Below are 23,202 nucleotides of genomic sequence, written 5' to 3'. Positions count from 1 at the left end.
TCCTCAGCTAAAATGGCAGAAGATGCCATAAGGCAAATGTGGCTACAGCTGGGAGGCTTCATTCCATTTTTGTCCTGCTCATAAGACTAAACACGTAGTTTGTGCTTTATGTCCAGTGATTCAGGAGTTGAAACTTGATTTCATTCTCAACCTCTTTGTTTGCACCCCAGTGTAATGTACAACAGGTTCCTCTCCACTTTAGCATATCTTACTCTCCTTTTGAACAGAACGACAAAGCTCACCTTTTGGAAATAAAATGGATGGGGATATTTCTTAAATCAGAATTAACACAGATGTCTGAATTTAAATCAATATATTTGCCAGAACAGGAAAATAAGGTAAAAATCAAAAGCAACCTGAAAAGAAAACTGCTTTCATCTCACTGATGAACTTGAAGGGGAGAAACCAAAGACAAGGGATATCATGCACATACAATATGCATTTACTCTTTACATCCTTTCTCGTATTCACTGATTTTCTTTCCACTGAGAAGTAAAACAATATATATTTCTAGAAGTATGTATTTTCCTACTTAGTTAGTAGGGTGAAAATCACTATTTTTATTAAATGTTGAGTACTTCCTCATTTATTACTTTAAATTCCGTTGCTTGTTTCCAAGGAGACAGAAATATGCAGGAAAATCATCCGAGAGTGATTTGTAAAGCTGTTCTCTTTAGTGAGAGTTGAATGTGCCCTGTTTTAAGGAACAAAATAAACTTGGAGCTGCTGTAGTAAAGAGGTTGGGACTTCGTATTTTATTTCTGTGCAGACCTACTTTCTGCAACTAGAAGTTGGAAGGGGGTTGTAAAATATTCAAATCAGTATCACGTTCTCATTTAGTGGTTCAGCTGTGCTGTTTTCTACACTGAAACAGGATAGGAAGTTCCCTTGTCTACCCACCCCTTGTAGCTTTCTCCTGACAGTTTTAAGTATTACTTGGGGGGCAGGAATGGACAGTAAACAACTTATTTTCCTTCCTGTGTGGTGTTCTTCAGAAATACTAAAACCTGGATTGTTCCATAGGTATAAAAAACCAAAAAAGCCTGTAATTGTTCAGTGAAGTGCTAATGTTAACTTCTGAACAGATATCTCTTTTTTTACTTTCTGTTAATAAAATCCTAAATGAATCTAAATGGAAACAGATCAGTTGTCTTACCTGAAGTAGTCTTCACCACCTCAGTTGTATTTCTCAATCCTGTAAAGGAGAACTGGTAAAGCCTCCAGGATCTGGTGTCCCCCACCTCCACAGAGCTGCGCTTCCATTGGTAAATGATCTCTTCCCTTGGGTAGCCATCTTATTGCAATGGAAAATACAGAATGCTTTGGTTTATAGTCATCGCTAGGTTTTAGTGTACTTTGGGGACTAAAAACACTATTTTCCAGTTCTGGAAAAAACTGGAGAAGTTTATTGCAAGTAAATTATAGATATGTTTTTTCAAGTTACTTAGTAGTGCCTTTTAATGTCGCACTTTATTTTATTTATATATAAATCAAAATAGCACTTGAGATAGATTTTTCTAGTTTTGTGCACCCAATACGATGCAATTTTGCCCATCCATCAATTATCGCCAAAAAATCTACAGCTGGACCGGGAATTCACACTTCGATCGGTTTGCAAAATGTCAGACTTCTGACTCCAACTATTGCAATATTAAAACACTCATATGGAGAGAGAAAGTATCAGGCCATGAGACTTTGATTCCAATAGTAAAAATTTCTACTAATTTTATGCTAAGGTTATAATGCTATGGTTATGCTAAGGTATAATCAAAATGAATCACATGGGTCCCAGAAATTATGTATATTATGTAATATTCTATATAATATATATTCTGTATAACATTCCTCAGCTGTATTTGTGAACATACATGATTTATGCACTTGAAGGTAAGGTCAAAATAAAACCAAAACTATTGGACTATGTCTAGCCAAGAACATAATTCTCACTGACTCTTAGTATGTAAATATAAATTTATAGCAACTTGTTCAGTGTGGGTCAAAAAGGGGTATTTCTAAGCATGTTACTTACAGCTTGAAAATTCCAGGGGGCAGGAATGGGCATCCATTGGGAAGTTGTGTAACTGTAGCTGACACTCAGCATCAATTGTCAGCCTGAGGAGAAAGAGATCAGGATATACAGAATGCACTGGAGAAGTTTGTCCTGAAAGCTACACATGGCAAGCAAAACAAGATGCAAATATATATTTTTATATATATATAAAGCAACAGTAAACTATTGATAGGTATGTATTGATGTGGATATTCCAAGCACAGGAAGACATCACGCTTACTGATAAGCAGTGTTTGTTTTTTGTTACATAGGCCCCGAACATCTACTTTCTGAACTGTGTATTAGAATAAGGTATTAAAGTTCTGTTCCTAAGCATCTCAAATACCAGCATTACTCATGACTAGCAAATCCATAAGTGAATATACAGGTCATCTCACGAACAGTGACAAATCTCTGTGTCACAACGTGCCATAATGCAGCAGGGAAATGTATTTTACATGACAAAAATTCTATTTTAGAAATGATGGATAGAGTCCAAATTTAGACATCTGCATCCAAGCCAGCCATCTAGACTACACTGATAGCTAGTGGAAAGGTGCTCTGAGGATGTACTTAATTTCATTCCAAAATAAGATATTTAAATGAGAAGATGAATGTACCAAAAGGTGTTTCTCTCCACTGAATATCAGGAACGCCTCCATAACTCAGGTGGTATAGATGCTATAGATCAGATAGAGACATGTACTTCTAGAAATCCAAAATCAGATGAGATTGTATCCCTGATGAGCCCCCTAAAAACTCTTCCATTTTGCATTCACTCCCTTAATTGTTGCTAGACTATACATAGCTCCAGCCCTGCCATGAGCTGCATGGCACTTGCACTTTGGAAAGGATAGAGGAGGTGGGATGAGAGAGGAAAAAAGGCAAAGGAAAAAAAAACCCTCAACTTTGTTAGCTCATGGTGAACGTCCACCAGGATTCCCGGGTCAGATTTGACTCTAGATGGACTTTGGCTTCTCTAACCCTGTCCCTCAGTGCTTGGACAGCATCTCTGTTTTCTTCCTGGGTCACCTGTCCCTGCTTCCACTCTATGTATTCTTTTCACATTTACTAACTTTGCTTCATTCTGGTCAGAATGGACTGTTTTTGAGCTTGGGGGGAAGTGACTGAAAAAATCAAATCTTCCAGAGCCCTTTTCTATCCAGGGCAGAATCCTAGATCTCTGGTGATACTATCAAATTTTATTTCTGGACTAATTCAGGTTGAAACCTTACTGGTGTTTGTCCCAACTCACTAGAACTAATTATACATTAATAACAGATAACTGTTTCCATCAGATATATCTCTTTCTAATGAGAGAAATTGAGGGAGTTGAAGAGAAAGGTAATGAAGTCAAAAGAAACTGTAGTGTAGCTAAGTCCATATTTAACATATCAAAAGCTGACGTAGGATCTTCTTTATCAGACTGACTTTGATTTGCACTGGTTTTCAACTCCAATAGTTCTCATCTCTTCTGGAGATGCAATGTGTAATGAATCTAAAATAACTATGAAATAAAACTCCTTTTCGTAATTCGGACAGTTACAGCATTAAAAGGTTGTCTTAACCAAAGCTTCAGATCTATTCATTATAATTATGATGAGTGTACTTTTCTTCAAAACTTTATTCTTGGCACCCAATACAGCAAAAATGGAAAAAACAGTGAAAAAAATGCAGTTGGAAAGTCAGATGGCCTTATGTCTCAAAGCTTCAATTCTGTACTGTGATTTTTGAATTATCAATTCTCTTGAACAAATGTTGTCCTTATCTATGTTTTACATAGTTCTAAATACTGTATTACATGTCAGAAGAAGTGAAAAACTCACTTAGGATTTTCACATTTAGGATGTATCTTATGGTCATTGGGAATATGATATTTGAGTTGTTATATATTGTGTATGTTACACTTAACTGTAGGCTTATCAAAACTTCTTTATTGAAAAGGTGGTTTTTAAAGGCAGTCTGTGTCAAAAGAAAGGCTATACACGTGACATGAGCATATCTAGTTCAGATTCATGAAGATCTTAGTGGGACAGGGCATATCTGAAGGTTTTGGATGAAACCTTAAATGACCAATGCTGAAATGATAATCCTTATTCATAAGATAATTGAGGAATTAAATGCTTTTGCAGGGTGGATCTTCATCTAGCTAAATTGTAATTAATTCAGAATAAGAGGCTTTTGATGTATATAATACCTCCTTTTATACTGGCTACCTAAGTCAAGTATATTTTGAATTCATTGGTTTAGCCCCCTAAAAAGATAAAAGGCAATATGGATCAGTCTAGTGGCAAACAATAAAACATACCTGAAAAAGAAGATGAATTGCTCTAAGAATGCTTATATTCATTTTAGAATAGGAGTGTGACTATTGTGGAGCAAGACAGTACAATCTATAGGAAGAAATAAAACTCTTTACCAATATAAAATGAATTGCATGCCAATAATATCTTCTAAATATTTCCCTTTTTCAGGATTGTTTGTATAAGTAAATATGAAAAAACCCAGGGTTAATGTCAAATGACCAAATTCACAGGACCTTTCTCTCTGACTTTCTTTAGAGAAACTGAAATGAAAGTCAGGTATAAATACCTCAATGTGTACAGCACTCTGCCATCGTTCCAAATCCTGAGCATCCTATTAGGAGTTGTTATCCAGTGAGCATCAGCTTTCTTGGAATTTCGGAAAAATGTATCCGGTATCCAGATCTTCCCAACCATGTTGCTGTTTAATCTGAGCACTTTTATGGTGCTGTTGAACTTCAGACGTCTGTCATACCACGTTTGGGCGAAAAATATATCAATTGTATATTCCTGTTGTGTTAACCAGAAATACTGATGAAAACATAGCACTCAGCATTTCACATAACTCCTGATATGCTTTCCTTAATTTCATATGAAAAAAATATGAACTAGGTAATATTTTTTGGTCAGTTTTTGAGGGCATGGTTTACCAAAGATTATTGTTTAAAATCAAGTCATTCTGTTATTTTCCTACTGACAGATGAAACTAAGATGTAATCGGGCAGTACATGCACCTTTCTAATTCTGTGTCCCCACACCTCAACTCATGCCTGATCAGGTCAGTGACAATTATTATTCTCTTGGGTCTAGGAAGGAAAACTCTGAGCTGGCTTGGCTGCCTTCATTGCCTGTGTCCCCCAGTTAATATCAGAAGTGGTCAAGTCTCACGCTTCCTGGCAGCCAAAGCTGCAAATGTAATTGTAGAATGGAAAAGAGCAATCTTGAGATTTATTTCTACACATAAACCCTACAAGAATGAAGCAGACTTTGTGCTAAGGCTAGACCAGTTTCCCTCACCTGTACTAAGATATAATTACATTTTCTGTTGGAACTTTGGAAAAAGAGAGGGGAGACAATCTAGACTTTTCTTTTTATCTCTTGGTGATTTTTTCTTTTTATTTTGGGAGTGCTAATACCTCTGGTGAATGGTTTTCCTTATTTTGTAGCAACCTGGAAGCTCAGTTTTACAGGAGTTAAACAGTCACATAAAAGTGTGAGGATATGTTAGAACTATTATTATTACATTTTTTTCAGCACAGAGCTTAGTTTCCTTGTCTTGTAGAGATTCATAGCTCATAGTCCTCACATCCATAGTAATAATGAGATTTTAAAAATAATATAGGTATAGCACAACATTAAAACTAATGGAAGCTTTGTAATGTCAAAAATGATGGAGGCTTTGTAACAAAGTGAACATTGTAGGAAAACTGGCAATCATTTACCTACCATATTGATAGCATTCACTGGCCCAATGCTATTGACGTACATGTCAGTGTGAATTACTGTCGGTTTAACTGTAAGAGAAACAACAAGAATCAGTAACATGAGTGAAGGTCAAAATCAACTATATGAAAGCCAAGCACAAGCAGAAATTTACTATAGTATCTCTCTTGTATATCACCTCACATTTAAATGTGCATATACAATAAATATAAATTTACAGTGATGTCTCCAGTTTGAAATTGGTTCGAGACACTTTGAGACAAATTCTTAGATGGTTTATTCTATGTAAACAAATTCATTTATGCTGAAAGAACAAATGCTGAAACCAGTGTTGTTACTTTTGAGTGTATCTGACTGAGAGTATGTATATTCTGTGTCAGGTCACACCACCACCACTGACAAAGCAGCATCAATATAAGCAAACTTGTTTTTCTTTGAATGTCGTGCATCACTTGTTTTACATTACAATTCCACATGCAACATAACTGCTGGTGCCTGCAGAGATGGCTGTAGGTAAGCAACAATTTCATGAGCCCAAAGCAAAAATAATACTTAGGACTCTGAAACAGGCGTTAGATTAATTTATATTGAAATTACTCTATTGTAACTTTATTATTCTTATACACCTTGACATAAACATGATTGTTTTTTCCCAGATTCTTTTATGAATGCTTAATTCCTTTCTACTCTCTAAAATCTTGGATGGGGAAATAAGACAAGTTCCTCTGCTAATGTACACTATATGCATACATTGAAGGTTAAATATTCATGTTATCCCTCACTGTGAAAAGTTCCTTAGTTAATAAGCCTCTATAAATTTGCTAGAAACTGCTTCCCTCATTGACCTTGTTGCTCTCTGCTTCCCTTGCTTTCCTCTGCCTGCTTCATCCGTGAATTCCCATTGCGTTTTTGTATAATCTTATTACTGCTTTATCCTTTTCTACAGAGGTATTTTCTGCCTTTTCTGTGCACACATGGGGCCTTCTCAAGCTGACTTGCAGCATCTCAGGGAGATTTATTACTTTGAGCTCCCTCAGTAATCAGTGGAGAGGAAGATTCCTGCAAAAGCTGATTCTGTCAAACACCACCTCCGTTAAGAGTCCATGGTTGGACTATATACTTATATTGGCTGTGGGGAAAATCTAGGAAGGTTGGCCTTACTTGATAGCAGTTTTCTTTTGTGAACCTCTTCATGCCCCATTCCACAGTCACTTCTTGCCCTGCTGTGCAGGTAAGGGCTCATGCTGCATCAGACAGTGCAGACCTGCTGGTTTTAGAGGCTATGTCTGTGTCCATCACATCATGCAAGGATCAGGCTGTGTTATCCTCATTTCAGCCTTCCTTTCCATATATTATTTGTGATTTTGTAACACCATCGTTAGATATACAAAGAAGATAAAAACTTGCATTTTCTTTCCCCAGAAGTTTAATTCTGAACTTCTATGAAGGTGCATTGTTACAAGCAGCCTGATTCAGCAAATCACAACAGTCTTATTAAAGGTCTCAGAATAGGTTTAGCAATATTAATTTATAGCAACTTCCAAAATTATGACTACTTTTCATGCCTATAATGTCTTATCACATTGTAATTTGTTTTCATAACTGCTGTGAATGGATTCTGCTTCCTGCATAGCATAATATGGGATGAAATTTCTTTCTCTTCACTGATTATTTGAAAGTGGTCTAAAAGAAACGAAACATACCTCCTATGTCAGGTCTCAACTTGTTGTCATATCCTTCCAGCAAGCCATTTAAAATAAGAGTGACATCACTTTCATGGACCTTGGGAGTCAAAACCCAAGTCTTATTTGAAGTGTAATCTTCATAATCATCATCTCCCTTTTGGGTGGAACTGTTAAAGAAATAAAAATGAAGACATGGGAAGCCTTGAAAAGTATGAATTTGTACACAACTCTCTTTGGAGACACTATACACATGTATCAGGTTTTAATAGGACCACATAAAACATTGAAGGATTGCCTGCATTAGAAAAGGAGACAGACTCACAGTAAAGATGTCACATAACAGCTGAGGTTACAGTTCACTTTAGCAACATTTCCTTTTAGTACAGTTCAGATCATATTCTGTCTATTTGAAGGAACATCAGTGTTTATCACCTTTTGTATGCCTATTTTTTTTCGCACTGACTCAGGTGGGACTTGTTATGAAACAAATCTAATTGGCACTTTGCTTATGCAACTCTCCAGCAAAATATGACTTAGTATGTACACAATGTTGTTGCATTACTTCTCTTTGAGAGAATGATTTGATGCAACACATTACTGACAAGACCAATAATTAGATTCATCGCAACGAACTGTCACACAGCTTTTCTTCACTCTGATGAACTTGAGTTTATTGTGCATTTGGAAAGTTCAGCACAATTTTTTGCCAATGGTTTTCATTTTCACTGTCTACCCGGGTGTTTTTTTTCTGCTACTGAGCAGTATGACAGCAGATCTAGTGTAATTCAACCTGCTTAGCACAGGAAAAAGAGCAAGTTAGGAATCAGAAATACGTAGACTAGCCTTAATGGATGTTTTCTTTTCTTAAAATCTGTGCCTTCAGTTCTGGAGGAGAAAATAGAAACTACTTTAGAATATGACATCATCAGATATTTTCATTTCAGAATGTCAGTGGTAATCAGCTGAATGGTGCTAGGCAACTGTAAGTTTTTTGCATAATATACCAGTGCCCTTCTTTTCCTGACCTGCTTCTGTGACGAAGTTTGAACACTGTTGGATATGAAAAATATTAATGATACTACAAATGTCTTAAACTGATGGGTGGAGTTTGGGTCAAAAGAACAAAATTTAGGTATTTTCCTGTTTCAGTCAGAATCTATATGAAATTGAGAGAAAACAAAGAGAAGCCAATTGTCATGGGGGCTGGAACTCGTGCTTGCCACACAAGGTTGAAAGCAGACACGGCTGACCATGGTCATGCGTGGAATAGTGAAGGGATAACTGGTCCCAGAGTCTCAGAGAGCCATTTTGTTCACATGGATCTCTGCTCGGCTGAGGTCTTCCCCACCTCTCCTTACAGTGCTACCCTGCTGCATCCTGCTTATAGCTACCTAGAGCAGATGGCCTGAAGGCATGAAGGCTGAAATGGTGCGCATTTGAGAGCTGTAAGCCAACTGCACAAATACAACTTAACTATGAAAGAGGCTTTAGAATCTCTCTTCCCCATTACGGGAAGAAAGACACAGCCTAACAGCACGTCTGTGCCTCTCTGTATAAGACTCAGCTTCCCAGGAGGTGCTGAAGGTACAGTGAAATTCGAAGCAGCTTGAGACTGCGCATATGGCTGTAGCAGTCAGGAATGCATAGTATGCATGAGAGAGCCAGTCTTGCATTGTATTGCATGGAGTTGAGCTGGGAAGGTGCTAGTGAAGCTAGGCTATCTATGCTTTCAGTACACATACTGAATGCTGCTGCCTACAGCCTCCAGGCACCACCTCACCCACCCATGCCAGCGATATGCAGCTGGGAGCTTCAGCTTCTCAGATCAAGAATAGGCAACCTAACCTCCTCCCTCTGGCTGCACAGGCCTGAATCTGTAGTGCTTTACTGGCAATCAAAAGCGGAGTTTTAATTGGCAATGTGCTACATAGTATTCTGCTGGTACTGACAAGCAGGCCAGGATAATTAAATTGGTAGGGAAATTTGTTTATCCAGCTGTCTGGAGTTCAAAGTTCTAATCGTAATTCAAAGGAACATAACTGAAGCAAGGTTATCCCTCCTGGAGGAAAGGAAATCCTTCTAAATAAAGTCTTTGTGAACAGAAGGCACTGGATTATGTTTTCAGTCAGTGAATGAAAGAAAAAACTAACTTTATGTATAAAAAGCCATACTCCTGTTTTATAACCAATTAAACATCTATTCTCCAAAAAGAATAATTTTTCTGAATGGAAAAGAACAAGTAAATCAAATACATTCTTTCACAAAGGCAATGTGTTCCTGAATATTAATGTGATGAGAAAGCTTCAAAAGCCAGACAGCTACTTAGTAGAGCCTGGTGTAACGGACAGTGGAAGATTAAAAGATGAAAAAGCATGTTTGTCTAGGACTTGTCTCAAATCTAGAACAACCTTATTGAACAGCAGCCCACAGGCACTAAAACTTCCATTTTCTTTTGCTAATTATTTGTAGGAAAGAAATAGCTATTTGTCTGCTCATCTGCCGTTTCAAGCCATTTTTGCACTCCAAATCTCAAAAACCAGCAAATCCTTTATGAGATCAGTGTGAGAGAGAGGAGAGGGAACATAGCCAATGTGATGAGGAAAAAGGCCACTGAATTCCAGCTTTTATCTGAATTCCAAGTGGATCATAAGTTAGCATGGGTATCCAATTGTCTAAATGTCTGTATAAAACTGCATACCAGCCTGAACAATCAGAGGCACTTCTCTATCCAGATGAGCAGGGCTTTAGCGGTGCAATGCCATTAATACTAATGAAAATTACAGTGACAAAGCCCTTTTCATCTCCTTAAGGCTCTCAGATCAGTTCTTCTGATTATATGGCCTAAATTTTGCAAGTGCTTTTAATGTCCAGAACAAATCTGATAAAGCCCAGATTATACTCAAATGCATATTGAAATCTGGTTTTATTGTTATGCTGCTAGAAGTTTTCAAATCTAGTAGTACAGGTATGCATCCTATTTTCAGATTACAGTACAGTTTTTTGTAAGTTAATGTTTCAGATACTGACAGTTTGAGATATTTCCACTTCTGACATTTAGTGCTATTGCAAGATGTGTGCAAGGCTGCTTGGCATAAATCCAGTTTTCCTGTTTGGAAAAGAGAGGGCTTAGGAGGGTCAGAACCCCAAGCTGTAGACTAATTCAAGTTAGAAGGTGCTTTTGGAGGTCATCTGGTCCAACCCCTGCTCAGTTTACCAGCTAAGCCTGCATGAGGTAGCTATGATTGTAATTACTTATATATATATAACCATGAGTGTACCTAACATTAAGGGGGGCTCATTGTATATGTCAGATTACTAGGAATGCATCTTCATAAAGCAGATAGAGGGCAGAAATCACTACATGCTAATAAGCATTTATTAATTTAAATCAGAAAATGCATTAATTTGGACTACAGGAATATTTGTGGGGGTAAGAGCACAAAAGTGAGTCATGTTTTTAGATTTTTTTAGTGAAAATCTGCAAAGATCTATGAACTGGTGTCTTGCTCTGCAGTTACATACCAACCTCATTCTGCCAGTGAGGTTTTTACTATGGTTTTAACTCACGTTTCTTATCTTTCTCACTATAAAATATACACACACTAATTCTGCATTAAAGAAGTTGTTACTTGATTTGTAATGTTTATATAGCTCTTTTGAGTGCTCGCTGGGGAGGTGTAATTTAAGCGCACAACCTGAATGTTCAGGATTGGATTATCCAGCTCTTTGCTAGTGCACATCATCTCAAAGTTCTTTGCAATAACATCTGGGCATGGATCAAGTGTAACCTCTGTGGGCAGAGATGCCTACTGCAGGTAGAACTGGCTTCACCAACCAGGGGAAAAAGAACTAAAGAAATGATGCCCTATTTAGTTAGCATAGCCTCTTTTACAACCCTTTAGCACTAAAGGCTTTATTTCTATACTGGAAATATTGTGAAATAGTATAGTATAAATACTCCTCAGTCAGTCCCAGAGGATATCTCCGCTGAGAAATCACTTATGCATTAGGGAAATACTTTTTTCCCATCTTCTTTTCTGAACCTTGTCCAGAAGACACAGTAAAGCCCATTAGATAAAGGTTTTGTTAATGTGTTGATACACTATTCGGTTAGCAGTTCAAACCCATGGAAGTGCAGATTACAGGTTGGGAATCCATTCCTCTTTTTAATAGATTTGTTAGGATTTCTTTTTGCTTTAATTCCCATGGAAGTAAGATTGATGCCTATGTAAAAATAATCATGAGTTTAGTAAAATTTAACAAATACTTATATTAATGGTGTTTAACTGTCTTACATTAAAGGGTGGATTATCCACTTCAAAACTACTGTGTTTTAGTTAATTGCTGACATAAAGCTAGCGTTATAACTTCTGATGATCTCTGCTGTTCCATGACATCTTTATATGAGACACGCTTTAATGTAACTTCCAGAAGAATCATACATGAGATTTCTTGGAAAGACACTATCATATATTGGTAAAGATACACTACACATTTTGAGCTATAACTCACAAAGGATATCCCTTTGAAATAAGGTAAATGTTTCCTAATTCACAGGAATGTATTTTTTCACAACTTGTTACAAGTAGTAGAAGGGAAATTATATTCTCTGATGCAAAAACCTGCCATTACTACTCAGTCTTTCAACATTTACATGTGAGGTCATATGTTTAGCTGGCCAAAATCTCTGTAATTCCAGTGGCTTTAAATAAAATATGCTAATTTGTACCTGTTGTGGCTCTGCCCCTTTTCTAAATATAGTAGATCAACTTTAACTATTTCCAAGTGTTCTATGAAGAAACTTCACACAAGAGTCAATTATGTCCGCTGGAATCTGCTGCTAGTGCATTGCTTTTTACAAGCAGAATCAGAGTAGCCACGAAGTGCCTAAAGAAAAAGAACTGTAGCAGTACTGTATAGGCAACAATTAATTAGTTTAATTCTAATTAAAAACTTAAGCTTATTCGTCAAAAAAAAAAATCTGACCAATTTCATCTTTTATGCACAGTAGGCTAAAGAAGCTACAGAGCCTGCAGCAAAGATTTAATAAACTACTCACACACAGAGTGAGTCTTCAGCTCACAGCACCGGTGTTTTCTACATCTCAGTGAAAACCTGAAACAAGGCTTGCTATTTTCCTAACAGCACTGCTGAACTTAATGGATAGTCAAATGAAGTTAATTCTCTGATGTGCATAAAAATTACCCCAATCTATAGGTCATACGTTATTCATTATAATAATGTTTCCACTATGGTTACAGTGATGCAGATGTGACATATGAGTGTGTAGAGAATAGCATATTTGCAGGAGATCACAGAATCTGTGGAAATCTAACTGTATCTGTATTCTCTCTTGCTCACTGCCAATCATATTTTACGTAAAGCTATCTCAGTTGAAATAGAAGTATTTTCACAAAGCTAAAGGCTGTGTTCTGTCCCTCTGGTCATGTTTCTATTCTGTCCATTAGCACTGTTTAAATCCAAAGGTTGTGTCCATGACCATGCTTCTATATTTACCAGAAAAAAATGGTACCTATCTTCTCCTTTGCTACTAAAACTCTACCACAATACTTGGGGGGAAAAGAGGAGATCAGTCACTAATGCAAAGTTCTGTAAAAGGAAATGGAGATTGTGCTGAGAGGTTTGGCCACAAAGAAAGTGTCTTGTTGTCCTGCTTCCTCCACCTGGAGCTCTGGTGCTAGTGAGACTGCAATTCTGGTACGTGGTTGGAGCTTTGTTGCAAAAAAGCCTCAAGTACCGGATTCATAGTGTTCTCAGAAAAGCTTGTTCAGGCTTGGCCACCAGAAAGTATCAGCTGTGTTTTGGCCTCTTGGCAACCTAGTGAGAGAGGCTGAGAAAGTTCACAAGGGGCAATAAAATAGTTGTTGCCTCTATTTGATGCTTTGGGTAAATTGGATTTTAGGTAGGTCACCTGCAGAAGATTTCATTTCCTAGGCAACTGCTACAGCTATCATTCCATGAACTATACAAATAGTGTAAAGTACTTAAAATCTTGTCACGAAATGATCACTGCTTAAAATCAAAACAAAGCCGAGTTTTCTGTCATTCCTAAGTCACAAAGGCACTGAAGTGTACAAGAAAAGAACTCTTAAAATAATACTACAATTCTCAAAAATAAATCTCTACAGCTGAAACACTAAGGTGAAGTAGGGACTGAGCACACAAGTCTCAAAATGGGTATTCGAGACCCAGAAATCACTAGAGTAGCACAGATGAGCACACAGATGACTTTTCAGTCATCTTTACAGTACATGAAGTCCCCAGATTGCCAGCAATCAAGCAGTCATTTCTGAAAACTGTGTCTACGTTGAGATTTAAAGGCCAGCCAGATTCCTGTGAACATTTACAATGTTTTCCACTGAATGAGATGATACCTGGCAATGCAGCACCTGAGTATCATGCTGTGGATTTTACAAGCTGCCTTCTAGTCATTCAGCAACTCACAGTATTCTCACTGGGGCTTATCAGACATTTTGAGTGAAGCAGTCCAATTCTTAAACCTCTTCCACAGACCTCTAAAATATTAGATAGCATATTACATAGCAATGATGTTTTTGTATTAGTCACTATAAAACTGTCAATCATAGCTGGCTGGTTTGTTTTACAGTCATTTAATGTCTTCCCTAAGACGTGCACTCACATTAGCTACTGCACCTTATCACATCGTGATTTTTAGCCCTTTGAAGTTGCAGTTAAAATATCTGGTTTTGTGAATGTGGCTACAGCAAGTATTTACCCAGAAAGGTTAAAAATGAAAAATTTCACTTGCTTTAAGTTTTGTTTCCTTCCTGTAAGTTTTGGGTTTGCTTTTTTTTTTTTTTTAAAAAAAAGCCCTTTTTTAAAAAATGCATTTATTGAGGGCTACCATAAAACCTTCAGTTTGTAGTATTTACTGTCTTTTCTAGTTCGCTGTACTGAATAATTGTGGTGTAAATTTTGCATTGCATGACTGATTGGATTCAGGACATGAGTAAGCATGAGAATTATTGTCCCTTTCAAAATATTTCTAGTACCAACAATATGGGCTTATGGCCAGTTGTCACCAAAATTACCAGAAACCAGTGCTAGCAGTCCTGGCAAACAACCAAAATCTGAAACGTAGTACCCAGACTAGAATCAGTTTCTCCAGCAGGAAGTTGAGGTACATTGGTTAAATTAGTTGGTAAAGGATTTCCATCTTCAGGTCTATCAGAACAGACCAATGTAATTCACCAAAACTGAATTACACCACAACATACAACTTGTGGGCAGAGAGAGGAAACATATGCTACCCCCAGGGAGGATAAGAAAATGTAGAGGGATGAACCAAACTTGTATAGCCAGTAAGGAACAAGAGAGTTAATTATAGAAACAAGCACACATCACTCATTTTGAACAACCTGAGCTTCAAGTGCAGCATTTATACTGATGAGAACTCTGGAGGAGTCTAAGATGTTACCAGATGATTCAGATAACCCTCCATAACTTAAGATAATTATTACAATTTTTCTTTTTAGCTAGAATTTTCTTACATTTTGTTTATTGGAGGTAATATAATCAACTCACACATCTCTTTCTGATGTGGTTAGAGCTACTTATTTTATAGTGACAAGCGAAGGAAAGCATTAGATAGAAATAAAAAAGGGGGAAGAGGTTCAGATATTCTTCTGCATTATAGAGTTAGCTTGAGTTCATCTACTTTATTTGAAATTGTCCAGCTGTATCTAATTGTAAAAGGTGTAACCTTGGAATTATGTGAACCTCAGGTGGCTTATTTTTTGATTCACCTTCCTTTCCATTTAATTCCCCTCTTATCCCCTTCTCATTTTTCATTTTATTGTTTAGAACTGTTCTGTGCATCAATGTGTGTGAGATCTAAAGCACTTGGGGCATGTTTTTTGCCTGTTGCTATTACTCGTCTCCTGCAGATTTCTGCTAGAGCCAGGAGAGCTGAAGAGAAGGAGTTAAGTTAATGGCTACTGCTGAAATGTGATCTGACTAGGTCTTTTTTAATGTGAGCGCTCTTCATTTTCTGGCTGTGTTTTATTGTATGCAATTTTCATCTGTTACTACCATGCATAATTTCTCTTCCCCAATGAGGTTCACTGCTTTTAGAAAAGATTGCTCTAAAATTTCACTATAAATTAACAAGAGAAGTAAAAAGCTTAATTCTATTCTCAGTGAGTAAGATTAGGAAAATGTGGATGCCCTCCAGCCATCTATTTAAACATCAGCTCAAAACCCCCAATCCTATTGCTCAATTAGATTTGAAAAATGAAAGAATCAAGATTCTTGTTCTGCAATACCCTGTAAGGTACTCATATTCATGGCTTTTCAGAATACTTGTACAGCATTTTTCTATATTTTGTCAGCAAGGTAATTTCACCCAGAAGGAAATCACTTCTGGAATCAAATCATTCACGATGTAGTCATCTTCTCATAACTATCTGTCAATGTTTAAAAACAAACACGAGGTGCTAGAAATGTCTCAGGTTTTGCTTATTGAGTAACCTTTCCGAGCATTTTTTCGAGATTTAGAATACCCTTTTTTGTCTACAGATGTGAGCTTTAAAAATTCAAGTTAAACTGACTATAAATCCTCATTAGAATTAGATCTGTCTGAAAATGTTTTCATTCTCCTCTTCTGTGTCTCTGTACACAGCAAAGCACTATAATGCAGTGTTCCCAATGTTGGGCTGGGAGTAAGGAACCTTGAATGCTTACCCCAGTTAAAGGACCAGTGTCCTCTTACTTGCTATGATAAGCTAAGTTACATCACCTCTGCACATAAGTGTAAACCAATTTTACAATATAAATAAGCACACAAATGTGCAGGATTATTCGTGTTTTGTGAAGACTAGGTATGATGGTAAATCATCTCATTATGGAGGAAGAAAGAGTCACTCGCCATGCCTTAGGAAATGACACTGAAGTGCTGGGAATCGCACTTCCATCACACTTATCAACAATGTTATAGCCCATCTCTTTGGTAAACCAAGTGGGACAGATAAACCCCAAATGATTAGGGAGCCAATCAAAAATAAATTTAAAACCAGTGTAGGTTTATTCTGAGTATATCTTAATTCTTGCTTCTTGCAGATCATGGAAGTATCATTACTAAAATGTTTATTAGATAGAAATGTGCCTTGAAGAAAGAGCTGAATGAACAGAAAATAGTTGCTCAATACACATGTCTTTAATTAACTCATCATGAAGCTAATTCATTCACAAAATGAGTGTAAGCAAATGGTGAAATTAAACTGGGGTTTTTGTTGTTGGGGTTTTTTTTAAACAATGCTTCTGATTTAACTTAGTTTTTAATGCATGGTAACCAATAGTACCCCATGTGTTCCCACATAAACCAGCTTATATCATGCAAGACGCTGTTTGCACTCATGCTCACAAAACAGACTGTGCAGGGGTGGATGTGGAATTTAGTTCTTATAACAGGGTAGATATGTATTACATTAAGAATGTAAGTGGCAAGCTAATGTCTTTGTGTCAGCTGAGTAGGAAAATTGTCAACAAGTGTGCCAGAATTTTGCCTATGGAATTTATTTTGATGAAATAGCCTATGTTGATTTTGTTGTGGAATTCTGACTTGGAAAAGTTCCTTCTGAATATGGACTTTTCTTGGTGATTGGTACTACAGGGATGGCTTCATGTCAGGGACTCTTAATGTTGTGGGGCATAGAAACATCCTAGCTTCTGGGTAAGGACTGTCAGCACCTCTGCTGTAATACGCACCCAGACATGGTTATTCAATGGCAGTGTTACCCCATGCCTCTACCCCTCTGTACTGCGTCCTGTGTCCACTTCTCAAGGGCCCTGTTGTCAGATTAGGCTTGTATTTTTTTTGCACTACATAATTATGTAATAATTTAGTCTTCATAGAGTCACTGCTTGCTACTATTATCTGTATAAAACTATGATTGTACCATACAAAAAGTCAAATAAATTAGCCACAGACGCCTGCTCAATTAGAGAAATTGCTGTGGCAGCTAAACCAAGGAAACCAAAGCTGTGGCTGGGTCAGGAAAAGTTCAGAGCCTCGTAAGCTCAATGCAGAGGTTATGGCCTGTCACTAGCAATGGCAGTGCTGTGTTGTGGGGCTGTGTGCTGCATTTCACAAGCATGCTTTCCAAGGTAAATATTGATGCAAAGCTGCTACATCTTCGTTTCCTATTTATACCCCACTATGACAAATGTTTTGGAACACTATTTCAAAAAGAAAAAATGGGGTACAGAAGAAGCTCTAAACACATTCTTTCGATATCTCTTCCATAGAAAGAAAATCTCACTATTAAGTATATTCAGCTTTTTATGAAAGAACTTCAAAATGTTTTTCTGAAATATGGTGAATTGTTTTAATGGTTTTTAACTAACCAATAATACGGTGATTCTGGAACTTTATTTTAATGAGAAGAAACTGCATATGGGTTCACTCAGTGTCTTATTTCTCTCTTTTTGGTATTTCTACCAGTCTCCACTAAATAAAATACAAGGCACATAACGTGCAAATTCTACCTAGTTCTGAAATTTTTGACATTTGAGTGGGCTAGGCATAATGATCACTGCAAAGCCTATCTTTCCATCCCTTATATTTAAATGTGACTATTAAGGCTAGTCAAAACACCAGGAAAATAGGAGCAATTTCTATTTCACACATATACAAACATACATCTCCCAGACTTCTCTTTTTCCTCCAAAAATATTTCAGCATACCTTTTTTTACTCTTTCTCTCATCAAGGTAGTAGAATTTTATTTTGTAAGTTGTCGTTGTTCTGATTATGGTTATTAGAAATGGTATTCAGAGATAGAGAAAGCTGGATGTCTTATAACTCAAAAAGAGGGCAAGAATCAGAACGATAACTGAGTGGAAGTAGAAGCTAAGAGTGAGTTTGATTCAAGTGTGAAACTGGCTACAAGGGTCAGAAATAGCAGTAGATGTAGTCTTAAACTTATTCCAAAAACATTATTTTGAAAAACTGCATTGGGAATCACGTTTATAAGGTATACCTATAACTAATTTATTTCTGGAATTCCTGGAGGGGTGAAACCACATTAAGGTCTCAGGAGATGTAGACTCATATAACTAGAGATTCAAAATATGCTTAGCAATGGAATAATACAGAGTGCAGAAGATGTTACAGAGAATGAGACAAAGTACAGAAGACATACAGAGGTGAAACTGTTTCCTTCAGTTCAAAAGATTATATATGAGGATTTTTTTTTCTCATCTTCACTGCAGCTCTGTATTGTGGCAAAATCAAAGAATCCACTAAATGTGCTGCAGAGACTGTTTCAGGTGTAAACCAAAATGTCTAGATATTCAGGCCAGATCCCCAGCAGGTTTTCTTGGTCCTTTCTCAGAGCTCTATGAAGCATCCATCCTGGCATGACAGCAATAAACTTTAAAGGTGAATCAATACAAGGCCAAGCTGTGAGAAGCAGTTGCTACCACCTGACCTTACTGGGTCATCTTGAATTAGTCCATTCCCAGCTGTGGGAGCTCTTTTAAGAGATAAAAGCACCAGCTACATGTGGTGTCACTTATGGAGATTGCACTGGTGGTGAGCACTGAGGCAAGATCTGTAAGTTATTTAGGGTAGCTGCACAAAGCATCATGGTAACTAAGAATATGTGAATTGGAAAAATGCAGGTGGTTTCAGACCTCATTTTCTGTGGGTACAGAGAAGGAACCATGATGAGGAAAATTCAGAGATTTTTGTTGGTCCTTTGAGCATCTTATCCAAACTGCATAGTCAGAACTTCTTAAAAACAGTAAGAGTCTTTTCATGACTCAAGCAGATGCCAGATGGGACCAATCAGGTGGAGATCTGAAAACCTGGGAAAAGTGCAAACCCCTAAAACTAATGGAGCATGAGCGGAAGCTAAGGAAGGATAAAGATGTTTTACTAATCATAGCATATCTCACACATGGATAAATCCATCTTCAGTTTCCCTTGCTGTGGTTCCAGCAGCTTTTTATGAGCTACAGATTTAAGCAGAATAACTGGCAGGGTATTGATGTGAAGAGATTCCACTGGAAGCCACTGAAGCAAAATTTCTACATGCGCTTTATCCTCCTGAACTCCTTGGGAATTTGGCAAACATACCTCAAAATTTGTTAAATAAAACCAGGTGCTATTCCAAGCCCTATAGTATTCCAGGAGACATTACCAGCAAAATAATTTAGGTGAAAAGACACAGCTGGAATACACTTGCTGGCAATGTTGGCATTTTTGCTTATAGCTGTCAGATTTTCCAGGATTATGCTTTTCATCGTGCCAGCTGCTCAGTATTCTGATCCTGGTGTTGGTAAACATTTAACACAAGTGAAAGTGCTTTCCTGGAGGAAGGCTTGAATTCTTCAAACCTTGCAGAATTGAACCCCAGTTTAGCTGCCTCAGCCAGTTTCCCAAGATGTCATTGTAGACATGATGTCTCTGCTAAACAAATGCTGTTTGGAATTCTTGCACATAAACTGAGAAGTCCTATTTACAATACATACTATTTATGATTGGACATTATCTGGCTATTAAGCTTCTGATTTTTTTGCATTAAATCCTTTCATTACGATTTTATTGAGGAGCTCAGAACATTGAGTACGCAGGTGACAAGTGCAGGTAATAAACGTTTCTCATTTTTTAATCTGAATATATATTGCATTGAATCACCTCTGTTGCTTATCTACTATAGAGAGATTAAGAGATAATGCTTTGGGGACCATAACAGAAGAAATGATTTTACAGATATAGCTCCCCCCCCCCCCCCCCAACATATTGTAAAGTGAAAGCTGGAAATGATTTTATCTTCTAATACTCTCCAAAAGCCTTCACATACTCAGAACTTCTCCAAAGTTACCATTTGAGTTAAAATTCTTGGTTTCTGGCCAAAGATTAATTTTATTTCAAAGCTTAAAATAAAATTCACTTTTTGAAATCTGTAAGGCTAAAATTATTCCTTTTTGCTTTGAAAATTAAACCTATATAGGGTTTGTTTTCACACATCTAATCCCTTGGTGACTGAATAGTAAATTCTGGAACTCATTATAGAAATAATCTATATTAAGAAGCATACCCAGAGTAAAAATGATTGGCTATTAAGGGGTTAAAGTGTATTAAGTGGGTGTAAAAGTGGTTGGATATTAACAATAAATAATTTGGAATTGATTAATTTCTGAGAAATGAACTCTCCCTAGAGACAGTGGTGGCCTGTTGTGAGAGGAAAGAGACACTGTCCTCACCTTTGTGAACTAAAGGTGTCTTCGTTTTACAACCTTTGACATCAAGAAGGCAGAGTTGTGGATCAATACCACAATAACCAGTGGCAAAGAATGTTTTGATGTTGTTCGCCATTGTCTCTTAAATATGGTGTTAAGAGGCTCATTAGTTACACTGGGCATGGAAGTTAAGAATTTGGCCCTGAAGATTTGTGGTGACTTTAATCTCATGTGCTGCATTAGAGCTTTATTAAGGTTTTAAGTCATTTTAAGTGCATGCTTTAAGTCTTCAAAGCTGCTTAAAGCATGCTTTAAGTCTTTAAAACAGTTTTCTAGCATTTCCTTTAGAAACTAGGGAAATAAAATGAAAAAAAGCCATTATTAATGTAATGTTGATTGTCCTTGTCCCAGAGAGCTTACAAATATCCCGTATGTTCATTCAATACAGTGTAGTCTTTATACTTAGTTAATTATTTTGGTCCAATAAAAAAACAGCGATATTTGTGATTATATTGTAAGGTCCTCCTTACCACGTGTTATATTAATCTTCCCCTTTTCCAAGCCCTTACCTTCCAAGAAAATAGTGATTTCTTTACTATGTTACAAAACAAAATTGTAATACTAAAACATATTTGGATTCATAGCCCTCACAGGCTGCACGAGCAACATGCATTATTTCAGTTACGTATACAGAAGCCAGAAGGTGTCTTTGAGGTCTTCAAGTTCAGCTACTGAGACAGTATTTGGCAGTGTAGATATTATTACATGGATCACAAGCCTCCGCTTCTTTTCCAAGACATCTTACAGCATGAGCAGTCAGTAGCAAGGGAGTTATTTTCTTTGCTTCTCCCTCCTTTTACTACATAACTAACAGCCACTACCAGCTTTCTCACCTGTATTCTTGTATCAATGTGGCATGTCCCTGGCCTTTAGCTTCCAAAACATATACACTATCATCACCTCATGTAAAAGGTTGCCTTGCATTTGTCATCTTTGTTAATTTGATTATAACTCATCTTTCTGAATCCCTGGTTTTCTATTCGGAGTAATAGCAGGCTACTTGTCACTACATTAAAAATGCCGTATGAGTCCAGGCTTCATAATTCACTTCCACATCTCTTTCAGTTCAGCCTCCTTCTCACAGTTGCTGTACAGCCTTTCTGGACTCATAGCTAAAGTCCTTATTCTCTGTATTAAGTAACTTTATAACAGCTAACAGAGCTATTCATCTGTATAAGGTGACTGTACAGGCTGACTGTAGTTTTAATTATGTGTCAATTATTTGGTGGCATTCTTCATTCACTGACATTTGTGTGCTATTTGCCTTTGGTGCGGTATCTATTTGGGCAATGGTTTCACAACTGTTTGGAAAATATTGGCCATGACCACAAATTGACATGAGCTAATGATCTTCATGTAGAATTAGATTATTGAATCATTTTTGATCAGGTGGTTGTTTTTCTGCACACAGAGGCAATCTGAATGCCTAAACATTGGAAGAATGGCTTTTAGGTCTATAAAAGTAGAAACTAGAGATGTTGTTCAGAATATCAGAAGGGGAAAGATGTTTGCAGACTCTTTGATGAACTGTTCTCCCTTGCTGCATCAGAATGTGCTATACACCTGTTTGAAGCCTTCTTAGTGTGAATTTACAGGGTGATGTCTTTTGTATCTTCATCAGTTTTTGGAGAGGAAAAGCAGAGTACATCCTTTACCACCCTTTCATAGTGCGTACATGAAATGACCAAGAGACGACTGATCACTTTATCTGAACATTCCGAATGTAACTCATTCTGTTTAGATGACAGTCTTTGTCCAGCTTTGTCAAACATATGCAGAGAGCAGTAGGTCCCAGAAGTGCATTATCACTTAATAATATATTGAGTAATACATTGATTATTGATTTATTATATTAGTAGGGCTTTCTAGCATTATCTCATTAGTATTATTTGTTCTTAATTGTTCTCTTCCTCATTCTTTCTCTTGCTATCTCTTTTTCTCTCTCTTGAAAAATAATCTATGGGAATTAGATGAAAGTGGAATTCACTAGATAATCCTCAATCTGTTGCAGCAGGCAGATTTCTATTTAGCTCTAAAGATACCTTACTACAGATTAACAAAAGCTTCATATGACCAGAACACGCTGTTTGTGTTACACAATATAATATTGAATCACTATTGACAAAAAAACATTCACTTTATCATATCACCCACTGTTTTTCAGGGAATTCTGTCAGAATGTTATTTTGAATATGCATGAAATCCCCTTTAAGATGTATTTCTTATCACTATATAGAATGATAGGTGTTTTTCTGTAGAACGTGGAGCATTCAGAAGCTGAAGTTAACAAATAGTTCAGAAAAAAGCTAGCCTTTTATCTCAAGGGTTCACACCAAAGTCCAGGATGACACTGAGTAAAAAAAAAATGCCAAACATAATTATCTGCATCATTTAGAAAGAGCTAATGCAAGCATAAAAAATAGATATCTTCTCAT

The 23,202-nt window shown here is 37.0% G+C and overlaps 1 protein-coding gene across 1 annotated transcript in view; it reads right to left on the bottom strand.

Moving 5' to 3' along the window:
* Positions 1–1,156: 1,156 nt before the first annotated feature.
* Positions 1,157–23,202, bottom strand: part of LOC104408113 (gamma-aminobutyric acid receptor subunit gamma-2) — a gene marked incomplete at its 3' end in the record, with an annotated part of 30,072 nt that continues 8,026 nt past the window's right edge. Inside the window, exons 2-6 of the mRNA XM_010017602.1 lie at positions 7,500–7,648; positions 5,800–5,867; positions 4,643–4,863; positions 2,030–2,112; positions 1,157–1,294 (exon numbers count right to left, since the gene is read on the bottom strand). Of these exons, the coding sequence (XP_010015904.1) occupies positions 1,157–1,294; positions 2,030–2,112; positions 4,643–4,863; positions 5,800–5,867; positions 7,500–7,648 (659 nt within the window). The remainder of the gene's footprint in view (positions 1,295–2,029; positions 2,113–4,642; positions 4,864–5,799; positions 5,868–7,499; positions 7,649–23,202) is intronic.

This window comes from Nestor notabilis, unplaced genomic scaffold (assembly GCF_000696875.1).
Source record: "Nestor notabilis isolate BGI_N333 unplaced genomic scaffold, ASM69687v1 scaffold31740, whole genome shotgun sequence".
Classification (NCBI taxonomy): Eukaryota; Metazoa; Chordata; class Aves; order Psittaciformes; family Psittacidae; genus Nestor; species Nestor notabilis.
This window is presented reverse-complemented; position numbering and strand designations above follow the sequence as displayed.